Source organism: Helianthus annuus, chromosome 15 (genome assembly GCF_002127325.2).
Source record: "Helianthus annuus cultivar XRQ/B chromosome 15, HanXRQr2.0-SUNRISE, whole genome shotgun sequence".
NCBI classification, from domain to species: domain Eukaryota; kingdom Viridiplantae; phylum Streptophyta; class Magnoliopsida; order Asterales; family Asteraceae; genus Helianthus; species Helianthus annuus.
Genome location: NC_035447.2, coordinates 168,763,186 through 168,776,968, shown reverse-complemented (window position 1 = coordinate 168,776,968; position 13,783 = coordinate 168,763,186). Strand labels below are relative to the sequence as shown.

At 34.5% G+C, this 13,783-nt stretch overlaps 1 protein-coding gene and 1 non-coding gene across 2 annotated transcripts; both read left to right on the top strand.

The window, feature by feature from the left end:
• The first annotated feature begins 2,541 nt into the window (after positions 1-2,541).
• Positions 2,542-2,648, top strand: LOC118487870. The gene has a single exon (XR_004882812.1). It is a non-coding gene; the product is annotated as a small nucleolar RNA R71 (small nucleolar RNA).
• A 7,787-nt stretch (positions 2,649-10,435) lies between these two features.
• On the top strand, positions 10,436-12,600 carry LOC110912800 (60S ribosomal protein L36-2). The gene is made up of 4 exons (XM_022157613.2): positions 10,436-10,568; positions 11,828-11,932; positions 12,086-12,285; positions 12,378-12,600. The coding sequence occupies exons 2-4, from the start codon at positions 11,831-11,833 to the stop codon at positions 12,406-12,408; spliced, it is 333 nt and encodes a 110-aa protein (XP_022013305.1). The 5' UTR covers positions 10,436-10,568; positions 11,828-11,830; the 3' UTR covers positions 12,409-12,600.
• Positions 12,601-13,783: the final 1,183 nt, after the last annotated feature.

The window sequence follows — 13,783 nt, the reverse complement described above, 5'->3', positions numbered from 1 at the left end:
TTGAAAAATTAAAAAAATTGAAAAATGAAAATGATATTTGTTGCAAAAAGAGGAGATGATAGTACATCGGTAGGCTACCACAGCATGCTAGAGATTTGTAAAGTCAAAAATGTTTTTAAACAAGTCTTACTAATGATGTGTCAGTAGACTTCACACAGTTAGTAAACTGTATTCGAGATATAAACCTAAAGTCAAACTTGCTTATTTTGTGGAGAACATTACTTGGATATATAGGTAACCCCTGAAATCTCGTTTGAAAAGTTTCTTATTTTGATCTACTAGGTTTTTATACTCAATGATGTCTGGGGTATTATTCCGGGACTTCTGCTGAATGGAAGTTCTGACCTAGTCCTTGGATAATACTTTCTTCATGTGCTTGAAACATAGCATAAAGCCCTCAGCTGATTAGACAATAAAATTGATAATCAGTTGTTGTAGCTAAAAGATCTCCTAAAGGGGACATACCGCAAAGTCGAAATTGATATCTCTCTGCGCATACGGAAGTATCGACCTGAGATCCCTCAGTTTTCGCATATCCCCTAATTTATATACAGATATCATTCATAGTATTCTTATCTGTAAATCAGAATATAGAGATCTGGATACGGGAGTATATTCAAGAGGTGGGACACACAAATAAGTCTAAGTTCTAAAATATTAAATACGTATCTTGAATCAATTGAAAATTTGTGTAGAAGTTTAAGTGGACAACAATACTGACAATCAGTAGTGAATTTGTTTTTAACATATGCTGATTAATCAAGATCAATGGTGTTAGTGATATGTCTCAAAAATCGATATGATCCTCTTGCTCAATCTCGCAAAAATAGTGTTTGTATTCAATTCATTTTAGTATTTCATCTAATTCAAAAATCCAAAAATATTGTATTTTTGTTTGAAATTTGAAAACTTCAAAAAGAGTTTCGACAACTGAGTGTGAAGAGCTGATTTTCGACATTTCAAGTGCTAAACATGTTGAACTTATGGTTTGGGAGAGAGTGTGTGAAATTGTGAAGATTTGAAGTGTAAAATTGGTTCATTAACTTGACGTTTAAGTTGAATGTTAACCTACAATTTGATCTTCATAGTTTTCTTATATGATTTGCTGATTCATTAAGTTGAATCACAATTGTGTTTTTGTTTTGTGATAGTGTGTTTGAGTTGTGCAGGTTTCTGATCCTGTTGCTACGGATAGCCAGGAGACACATCAGAACCAGAAAAGAGCTTAAATTGAGAAATCCAGGAGTTGATTTCAATGGTGATAACAAATACCAGACAGCAATCCCAGCATGATGTTAGGGGGAGTCTGACGAGAGTTAGAGCCAGAGAAAGATCCAGGCACATGATTCCAGGAGGAAGTTCCTGAAGAAGATATGATTCCAGGCAGAGTTCCTGAAGAAGACTGAACAAGATTGAAGAGCTGTCAATGATTGAAGACTCTCACTGAAGATTCCGTCAACATTCAAGGGGGAGTCTGTTGGTGCAGTTGTCTGTCGACTACATCTTCCTTCGAGTCTTAGGCTAGGGCTGATTGTATAGTGAATGGAAATCGAGAATATATGTTTTAGATAGGTTCGCTTATGGGTCTTATACATAGGTTCGCTCATATGAACATAAGCTAGGGGGTTCGCTTATGTAACCATATGAGGTTCGCTTATATGGCATGTCCATATAAGCGAACCCTGCTGCCTATATATAGAGGGTTAGATGAGCGGATCTGGTGTGTTTTTTTTAAGGTGTAACGGCGAAGCCCTGCCTGTTTGTCTCCAGAACTTGTAAGCTGTCAGCAAATCAATAAACGAGACGTTAAATAGTGAAATCAAGCTTTACGAAGACCGAATCAATGAATTCCGCCTCTGATTCTGTCTAAGCACTCTTCTGATCGACTCTCAGGTCGTCAAACGTTCCTACACCATATTTCTTTATTTTTTTTAAACATTATAATGAGTAATTTTGTTAATTAAGTTGTGTAATAATATGCAACAATGTTTCCCCTAACTTGTAACAAGGTGAAATATGAAATAAAACATGATTTAACTAGGTAAAAAGTGTAATGTACAAATATGTAACATGTTTGTAAGTGACAAGTATATGTCACATATTTGATGATTAACCGTTGTATAAATAAGCATATTATTAGGGGGTTTTTAGGTATCAACAATTTAAGGACAAGCATGGACATGCATCGTGAATAAGTATCGTATAAGTATGAATTACAAATAAGGATTCGATGTACAATGAATTCGAACGTATGAACATGTATGAATATGTAGATGGTGAATTTAAAGAAATACGAATTTTATTTATGATCCAAGTCTCGGTTTTTACAACGAAAAGACGACTACAATAATACAAGATTTCCAAAAATAGCATTACAAGGCGAGCTTTCTAATTATGGAAAGTATGAAAAAGCAGGGCGTTACAGCATAGGCTTCGTTGGGTGATTTTGTTCCAAGATCGCCTCCTGCATATACATCTAAACGTTCTTGTGAGTCGTAGTTGAGTCCTTGGTAGAAGTTCAACACAAGTTGCCTTTTGGACAACCCATGATGTGGAACATCGATCAAAAGATCTTTGAACCTCTCCCAAGCTGCGTGTAGAGATTCTCCTTCGTCCTGTTTGAATGTCATGATACGGTTCTTAAGTTTAGCTGTCTTTTCTGGCGGGAAATATTTTTGCTTAAAAAGATCGGCCATCTCGTTCCAAGTCGTGATGGAACCTGCTGGAAGTGACAAAAGCCAAGATCGGGCTTTGTCTCGCAAAGAAAATGGAAAGAGTCGCAAACGAATTGCGTCTTCAGAAACGTTTAAAATTTTGAAAGTCGAGCACACCTCGAGAAATGATGCGATGTGCCGACCTGGATCTGCGTGATCCTTCCCATCAAACTGTACAGAATTTTGCAACACGTTAATAATACTAGATTTAATTTCAAAACTCGGTGTTGCTATAGTTGGTCGGGCAATGCTCGGTAGCAAGCCCTCTCCTCCTGGACGACCGGTCTCATTCAGAGGCTGGTCTTCTTCTGCCATAATGCTTCCTGTGCCGTCCTCTGAACTCTCGCTATCAGAAAGAATCACTGGTTCGTCGATTGCGGCCGCAATCCTTTGTGCAACAACAAGTGATCTCTCGCGAAGCCGCCTACTTCTTCTTAGGTTATTTTCCGGTTCGTTGGCTAGCTCAGCAATAGCGGGTACATGGGTTGTGGACATTAACCTGCAAGTAAAAAGGAATGCATTATACGGAAAAATAATAATAATAATATAAGTAATATAAATGTAAATAATAATACTAATATATTATATACATATATATACAATTTATTATACGTAACTATATAATATTTACTTACTTATTTACATCCGAAAATTGTTTTTTTTTTTTAGAAAATCTGATGAGATCTGATAAAAATCTGGTTATCTCATTCAAAATCTGAAATGTTTATATTTTACTAGAAATTCTGATAACTTCATCAGAAATCTGATAAATTTATCAGAAATCTGATGATTTAATCAGAAAGTCTTTTTTTTATTTTATATATCAGAAAATCAGATAAGATCTGATAAAAATCTGATGAAAATTTTCTTTCCATCAGAATTTCTGATAAATCCATCTGAATTTACCAGAAAATCCAGTAAGTTTATCAGAAGTGAAAATTTTTGTCTCATAAAATCAAATGGGTTTATCAGAATCCATCAGAAAATCTGATAAATTCATCAGAATTTACCAGAAAATCTGATGATTTTATTAGAAAGTTTTATTTTCGTGGAGTAAATAAATAAACAATTGAGTACAAATAAATGAATGAAAAAGCAGTTAACTAAATAAACAAATGAGCACGAATGAATAAATGTAACTGAAATAAATGAATAAATGAAATAAATGAATGAAATAAATAAATAAATATATAAGCGCTTCGATTCCGAACATGGGCATAAATATAAATATAAACAAAAATGAAATAACTGAATTGAAATAAATAAAATACTGAAATAACTGTACTGGAATGAAATAAATAAATAAATGAATGAAGTACAGAAATGAAATGACTGAATTAAAATACTGAATTAAAAATACTTGCCAGTACATGGTTCGATTCCGAACACATAACTGAATTAAATAAATAAATAAATGAAAAAAAGTTAGTTGAACAATAAATAGAAAGGTAGTAAGTTAGAGAGTTAGTAAAGTTAGTTGGTTAGTGGTTAGTAAAATAGAAAAGAAAAGTTTGTCAAAAGTTAGTCCTAGTGGGCGTGCCAGGCTAGGTATTTACAATTTAGTATATCAAAGAGAACAAAAGTTAGTTAAACAGTTAAGTAAAAGAAAATAAATAAATACAAAAATTTACAGATATTAACAATTATTGACAGTTTGTACACCGGTAGAATAATGACTCGGATTGTTCCATTAATTTCGCCGTGTCCCCGGCAACGGCGCCAAAAACTTGACGTGGGCGCGGCTATACATTTATTTGCAGCATGTTCACGCGCCCGACGAAGTGTGTTTTATATTTATAAAAATGGTTTATACCTTAACATTAAAACACACACAACAAAGGATAAGTGTATCCCGTCATATATGCAGCAAAGTATTGGTAAGAGCCAGATATCGATCCATGGAACACGGGCGTTATAATGTACTAAATCTTTGTCATTAGATTACCAGATAAAAAGATAAGTGAATGATTGTTTAACTAAGTTATCTAAATTACTTCTAAAACATAAATATACTAATATCTTGTTTCACAAACAACCTAAACATGTTATCTATCAGATATGTCACAAAAGCACTTAATCAATTTTCCAATTTCGAGACAGTTAGCCATCCGCTAGGAGTTTTCTAACATGATGATTCTTCAGAAAGTTAACGCGATAAACACACGTTAACCACCTAAAATCATTCTTTAGCGAGCTATTGATATTCATTCATGTAAACCTTTAAAGATAGATTAGTCATCCGCTAGGAGTTTTCTAACCTCGCTTATCAAAGAAAGCAATACTGATGGTCACAATACAACCACGAGGATAAGCATTTAAGTAGATCATATAACAACATATTTCACCTTTACAAGTCTTGAATACAAATATACCATGTTAGCAATTTCAGACCAAAACTACTAAACAAGGATCATAAACCGCATGCAAGAACATGTAATCAACACCATATAATTCGTTAGAACCCTTACGTGTAAGAAAGTATTCCTAATCAAAATAAGATATATCTTGGATAAAACCAATACCCCTCTCGAGTTTCATGGTGTAAACAAGTTTACAAACAAGTGATTAATCAAGAAATAGTTACCATCCCACTAACCACAGATTCATTATCCAAAATAATCAAACTTAATCAGGAACTCAACATCAATGAAACGTTCATTATACAATCATGAAGATTCAAACATGAAAAAGTACTTAAGTTTTATACAAACAAGATTACAACATAAAGTTCATTCAAGAAACAAGTTTATAACTACTATTACATAAACTACATTAAACATAAACTAACATCAGCTCATAACTTGCAAAATGATCAAAATACATTCTCAAGAACAAGGAATCGAACCATAAACAAGCAAGGAATTGATGGGTTGGATCGGTTATGCTTCCACTCGATCTTTAAGCTTCAAATGGGTCTGATCAGGACTGCTTCAGAACCCAGAAATCGCCCAGAAACATGGAGAAAAACCCAACATTTGAACCAGTAGCGAATGCTACTATTTATAGGCGATTTCAAGATTGGCACGACCGTGCGGATTTGGCACGGTTGTGCGGTCAGGTCTTGTCGGGTGACATCAGTTTCAACGATCCCGAGTCAGCCAAGTGGACTAGTGGACAAGTTGCCTGAGTCATCAGATCGGCACGGTAGTGCCGCTGGTGGCATGGTAGTGCCGCCCGAGAAACACTTGGCACTCCTGGTTGCACTAGCAGTGCTTCCGAGATCGTAGCAGTGGCACGGTAGTGCCGCCGGTGGCACGGTCGTGCCACACTTGGCAGTTCATCAGATTTTTGCTAATTCCATCAGAAATGCATCAGAATTTGTCCGTTTTCATCAGAATTTTCCTTCATGCTCTGTTTAAGACCTGAAATTATAAAAGTACCAGATTTGGTATCTAAACATTGTGTTTTCGGTCAAAAATGCTTAAAATGGAAGTGTTTTGGGGTATAAAAACATGTATAATTTAACGTATATCATATTCACATTTCTATTGTATTCGTAACATATTCGTATTTCATTTCCAAACTTGTAATCCCAGACTTCGATCATAATGGAAATTTACTTTTATACTTACACTTGTTATACTTGTACTTATATGCAATCAATCTTTGGATACACATTTACATACAAACCGATACTTATTATACGCTTAAAACATCATCTATACGTGCATAATGGTTATCTCATGCTTACACACATCAACCGCACTCGAAAACATGTTGAAGCATAAATTTTAGGCATAAAATAATGAACATATAGAAGTTTAAGGGCCAGGGGCAGACCTATAGCTTATTAAGGGGTGGCGTCGCTACCCCTTGGTTGGAAAAAAATTGGAAAAATTAGTGTAAATTTTGGAAAAATTTGACGTTTTTTCGATTTCGTTACGGCTTATTTATAAAACGTTACCCCTTGGTCGGAATCTTAGATCCGCCACTGTTAAGGGCCAAAATATGAAAAACTAAACGTGGGCTGGAAAATCGACACGTCGTGTACCGTGTTGCGCAAGCCAGCGCGACGCGAGGATGGGTTATCCGTAGAATGTTGTTTCAACCAATCCGGATTTCACCTTTCCACCTCTCTTCTTCCCCAATCAGCTTCGATCTTCATTAAAACATAGACCCTACTTCACCATTATAAAATCAAGTCTCCTACACATCCATTTCACTTTTCCAAACCCTCAAACACTCTCAAATCACTCTCTAAATACTAAAATAGCAAGGTTAAGGCATAATTCTCTTAAGTCCAAAAGTGAGTTCTCATCTCACTTTTCTTCATGTTACTTCACTTCTTCTTCTTCTTCTTGAAAGCTTGGAACACCTCTAGGAATGTTTCCACAAGTTTACCATGGTAAACTAAGTTGGAGCATCACCATTTTGAGGTCCAACTTTCTGTTTTGATGTTATATTTTATAAACTTTTCATAAACTCATACATCTTATGAGAATCTTGCACCTACCATGATTCTAATCAATCTATGGTTATGGGGCTTGAGTATGGTTGATTCTCAAAAGTTTAGAGGTCTAAACACCTCCCAAATACTCTATTTTAACAAAGTTCCAATCAACCAACAAGTGTTGAAACCATCCAAGTTTATCATCTTCAATATGGTGAAACTTGTGTTTTGGCAAAAGTGAACCGTGGAAGCCTTGGCGTTCCAACTATGTTCCACTACCTCACTTGATTGATTTGTTATCTTATATTCATAATACTAAATCTCAAAACAACTTCCAACAAAGGGACAATGCTACATCACGTCCCCAAACACTCTCCACGTTTGGGATGCACGCATCTTGCTAGCTTTTTAGATTTAGTAGTTTTATGTTCTTATCTTTACATTCATGACCAACCGAAATCATCAACAAAGTTGATGATTTTGTGCTTTGGTGAATCATATAATGAGGTTTAATGGATGCTAATCATCCTACCTTCCTGCATGACCCTTTTCATGGTACCTTACTTTACATTATATTGTGACATATAACTTTCCTTCTAAAATTCTGATCCAATCCTAGCAATCGAATCCGCAACTCACACATCTTCATTTCCCATCCTAGGGTAAATTCGGTGTTTCCAAATCAAGACTTATCAACTCACGTACGCGGGACTTTCTACGCAAATTGTGAGTATACTCGATCTCATTTCCCCTTTACACACGTTGGGTGCAACAGGTACACTATATTACAAAAATCACATATCATGATTAAACTTGTTTATACACACACTCTATCTGTTAAAACATGATACTTGTTATATTCTTGTTACTACATGCCATGCTTATACTTGTGTTCTATATGTTCATTAACTTTGCAAGCATACCTTAATAATTATAGCGCTATAAGATTAACGCACCGCCCGTATTCTTGTGGTATTGTTAAGTAAACTATGTTACGGCCTTGTCGTTTCGGCGACAAGGATATGCATGATTGCGGTATACTTTGGTTTGACTTATAGTTAACACATGCTAGTATTTTAATGAAAAATATATGCAATTTACCATGTTGGATATGAGACAACTTTTATACACAATTATGCTATGTATTTAAAAGCAATGCGCTTTTTATACGCGAGGTGCAAAGTGATTTTATATATATATATATATATATATATTTTATATCTTTCGTAGTTCTTTTTGCATTCCCTAACCAATACATAGTAATAAATAAGGTTTATATATGTTATAACATATAAATTACCTACATGTACAACCTAAAAAGCCTGGCGTACAACATCTTGCTGCACAAAAAGGGCATGTACATGAGGCGCGTGCCTCACCTGCGCCTTTTGTCACCTGAAGCGACATCCTTTGCGCCTTAGGGCGCCTCATGCCTCAGGAGCGCTTTTTTAAAACCAATCCTTATAGTTGGTATTTTGTCTCTTGTTTAAATCTGAATGAAAAGAAAATCCTCAATTTAAGAAATTAATCAAGTTCACTTTATGGTTAAAAAAGATTTGAAGAAAACTGGTCGGATGGGTGGGGTGGGTTAAACGAATTGAATGTTTTAAAAGTGTACAACATAACCAAATCTCCATCATTTTATTAAAAAAAAGTTTAGATTATTATTATTGAATAGAGTAGTTTTGTAATTATATATTTACTTATGAATGTCTTTCGGTGGCTATACTCTTCATGATTTTGAGGTGATGGCAAATAAAGTATCTGATAGATAACAATGTTTATCTGGATGTCTTCCATCTACATACATGGAACTAATATTTTGGCTTGAGATGACACGTGGCAAGAAAGGAACAACCGATGCGTGTTCTTGTAACAAGTAAGTTTGATTTCATATTAACAAGAATTTTTTATTCCATTCAGGCAATTGTTTCTTTGAAAATTAGTGCATATAAATTGAAGTACAGTTGAAGGGGATAACCTAAACTTTGTCCCTTAAGGTTAACAGCAGTAAGTTTTTTGAGAATTTACCAGATGACAGTAACTTTTATTAAACTTTGTGTTCGGTTTCAGAATTAAAAACCTTGATCTGGTTTTCGGCCAAGGAGGAACAACTGCAACTCAGCTCAGTTACAAGCATCATTCGTGGTCATTGAACTGTAAGTGCGAAGAAACGACAAAAAAAAAAAAAAAAACAAATTTTTTCATGTTGTTTGATGAACTTGGCACACCTTAAAATTGTTGTTTGCTAGTTGAACTGTAGTAATGGGTCAATAAGACTAAAGTGCACAATAAGGTGGTTATGGTGACAATTATGTTGAGAATTTCTATATAATGTCGTAAAAGATTTGTATTTTTTTGTTCGTATCACTAAGTTGTTATTTAACCCGTTTCTATTAGAAATTATACCAAATTGGAAGGAATTGAAATACAATTACACATCTCATGAGTACGAATATGTTAAGTGGCAGGTGATTGTATGTTATGTGTGGAATTGAATTGGGCATGTTAAATTTGATGAAATGGCTTGAAACTTATAGCTCACGTAGCTTACGACATGTCATGTGGATTTTATGTTGTATTATATTTATTATCCAACTTCGTGTATCATATGAGTTACTAACTTAGTTACAAATATAAAAAAGTATCTAATTTAACTTATAATAAAGCATTTCAAAGAATGTTACGTGTCAACATCATATTCACTTTCAAATATTTATCACACCTCTATATATCAAATATATTGTTTTTCCTCGACTTTTTATTTATCAAACAATATATCAAATATTGCTTTTGATGGCGTTTTATTTATCAAACACTATATCAATCCGATATTCTTATTCTATAATTGTTTTTTAAATCATATATACATTGTTTAAACTTTACCAAGTTATGGGTATGTTTGGCATAGAGCTTTTAGGAGCTTCAAGCTTTAAGCTTTTAAGAAAAAGCTTCTACTCAATAAAAAAAAAAACTTGTTTGGTTGAAGGAGCTTGAAGCTTTTAGGTTAGGAGCTTGAAGCTTTTGGTTGAACGCTCCTACTACAAGCTTTTATGGAAAACAATGATTATTTTAACCTCTAAAGATAATGAACTTTTTAATGCATAAACTTTTTAAAATTTTAGTTATGTCTATTTGGTCATTTTATACATTTTATTAAAAGCTACAGCTGCCCTGTCAAACACCAAATATATCTAAAAAACTACAGCTACTAGCTACAGCCAGCCACAACCGCCACAACCACCAGCTATGTTTGCCAAACATACCCATAATAAAGTTTTAATCCGTAAAACGGAATACTACCTGTTTGTTAACGGGCCGGTGCCTCGCAAGCCCATGTAGTGATCCATATTTACAATTGAAAGCCCAAACATTTAGTAGCAATGGCGGTGACTATATATAAAACACAGCCCTAATCAAAAACCCTAATTCTTTCTCATACGCCGATTCAGAATAACTCCAAGGTATGTTCTTCATTCGATCCTTACTTTGAATGAATGATTCGCTAAAACTATTATTATGTGATAAATAAGCTTATTATGAATTTTAATCAAACATAGGAAACATGATTTTTTGGTGGTTTAGACATGTAGTGTGAGAATCAATCAAGTGTTCAATTTGCAGTTGAGAATTAGGGTTTTATAAGAAGCTTATGGTAGGTAGTTAGTTAGGTTTTGTTAAAAATTTCTGTTGGATTTAGAATTTTTGTTAATATGCTCTGTTTTGAGCTTTGATCTGTTTCAAGAAGGAAAATGTTTGATATGGTAACAGAGATTTGGTCAATGTATTTAATTATGTGAAGCTAAATGCAGTTTAGAATAAAAAACTGAAATTCTTTTCATGATTTTTTATGAAAGTTGTTGGAATTTAAGACTAAAATTTATATAGATTTTTAAATCAAATGAAGTTCATAGATTGTTGCTTGGTTTTAATTTTTTTATAATATAAATAGCAATTAAATATAGCTACAAAATAGTCAGATTTAGGTTTTTGTTAAGTATACATGTAAAATAGCATATATAGCAGGGTATTAGTAATTTTTTTCTAGTGTATTGCTATTTATAAAATGGCCGCTCGCTATTTATCGATATTCGCTATGTAGCATATAGGTACCTTATCGCTATTTGTCGCTATTCGCCATTAACAACTATGATAAGAAGACAAGAGTTGTGCTTTTTGGTACAAATTAAGCATACTAAAATGTTTCTATTGCCATAAACAATTGTTTAGGAAGCAAAATGGCTCAAATCAAATGTACTAAGACATTAATTATTGAAAAAAAAAACATAATAGACAATGTTGCGGGCATCGTCGCTCATTATGCGATGAGCGCGTTACATCATTGCATAAAATCTGAAAAAAAAACCATAATATCATTGCATCATGTAAACACAACGCATCAGGTGTTGCGATGTGCTCTCACTAGCGCAACGGGCGCATCACGCAGGCTGCACACATTTTAAAACCATGGATTATTGTTTCTAGCCTTTCACTTTTTGGGTTTTGTTGTTGAAATAGATTTGAAGTTAAATACACGCTTCAGTATTTAAACTGAAAATTTCTACCTTCTGTTCATGAATTGTTGTGAAAGTTGTTAAAAATCAAGACTACAACTTTGTGGTATACAAGTAAAATGAAGTTTAAAGATTATTGATTCAAGTTGTTTAGTTCTCTGTAATTTTTTGTTTAAATGGATGTGAAACTGGTGCTATATTTGTCGCAGGTAATGGCTCCAAAGCAGCCGAATACAGGGCTTTTTGTCGGATTGAACAAGGGTCATGTTGTCACCAAGAAGGAGTTGGCTCCTCGCCCATCCGACAGGAAAGGGGTAAGTCATCAACCAAATTTACGTTCTTGTCACTTTATTACGTAATTATTGGCTGTGGTGCCTTTATGCAGTTGTAGTGATTTATTCATTGTAAAAGTTGTGTTTTGTAGTTATTAAATATGCATCGTTAACAAGTGTTAATTTTTTGTGTAGAAAACAAGCAAAAGGGTTCATTTTGTGAGGAGTTTGATCCGAGAGGTAGCTGGATTTGCACCATACGAGAAGAGAATCACCGAGTTGTTGAAAGTTGGAAAGGACAAGCGTGCGCTTAAGGTGGCAAAGAGAAAGTTGGGTACCCACAAGAGGGCTAAGAAGAAGAGAGAGGAGATGTCAAGCGTCCTCCGCAAGATGAGGTATTTTTCTTTATTTTTTTTTTATAATCGTGGCTGTTTTGGTTGTGTTATAGGCGATGTGCAGTTTTTTATAATTGTTATTTTTTTTGCAGGGCTGGTGGAGGTGCAGAAAAGAAGAAGTGAGATTTTTAGAGTGTTGTTCAGGAAAACACTGTCTAGGCGACGTTGATTTTGAAGCAGGTTTTTCGGTTTACTTTATGGCGAATTGGTGTTTGGTTACCTTTGTTTTTGAAAAGAATTTGTGTTATGTGAATTTTGCTTAAAGAGAAGATCTGATTAATTTTTTAGAGTTTGATAAAGATTTTGTTTTTGTCTTGTTTTCTGTTTCTAGTAGTGGAAAAGTTTTAACTTAAGATTTAAAAGCTACAATAATAATAAAAATAACAAACTCAAGATTTAAAGGCTACAAAATAATAAAAACATAAGCAATTAGGATCCAGGTATGGTTTACCACATTATTATTGCCACCTTATTTTGTTAAATCTTAGATAAAGTTTGCATCATCGTCGTCATTCTGACTATCATCGAGTCGAAACAAAAGGTTCAAAGCAAGAAACGTAGAACGAAATAAGCCACCGCCACCCACCGTAGATGGCTGGAGCCGCTTGTGATGATGCTACAACACCTGTTTCTCTCTGCAAACACAATGTGTCAAACAAAACCCAAACAAAACAAATACTACAAACAACAGTTGTTTAACAGGAGGGTGTAAGGCTGTAAGGGTACAACCCATAACCCTAAGAGTATAAGTATAACTCTTACAAATTAACGTTATAAAACTATCGGACTAGATTGGGCCATACTTAGATGCTTTCAAATCTAGCCAACGACCTATGGCCCCAAAACAATAGGGGCCTCCAATTATATAGCATATGTATATTACTAATGTAGGCCCAAATACACAAATCAAAAACTATATTTATTCACAAGGCCCAACATAAGAACCGGTTTGAAATAAAAGATGTCAAATTCCAACTCCAAGTAATATGCAATTCGATTTAATTTAGGCTGTCATCGTCATTCTCGCTAATTGTTACGTCACACATGCCCATTCCGTTCAATGGTGTCGCACGTTGGGGAAAAAAATAGAGACAAAGTTAAGGGAAATTAGTGGTGTCCGAAGGATACTACAGGTTGGTTGATGGCTAGTTTTTATAGTAATCTTTATATATTGCGATTTACGTAATCACTGTTTTCCCTAAATCCCTAATTGATACATTGAATCTTTGAATTTTAATATTGTATTTGCGATTGAGACTTAGAAAGAACTAATATTTTCCTTGTACCAATTCAAATGAGACCTTTGTAGCATTGGCGGACCCAAGCTTTGGCTTGGGTGGGCGGGCGCCCCCCTTGAAAAAAAAAATTAGTGTATTTTCGAGGTATAAATCCCGACTGCACCCCTTGAAAATTTGGTTGAACCCTTCGTCCGCACCCCCAACAAATAATTTCTGGGTCCGCCACTGCTTTGTAGTTTGCTTAGGGCCTCCAAAAATGT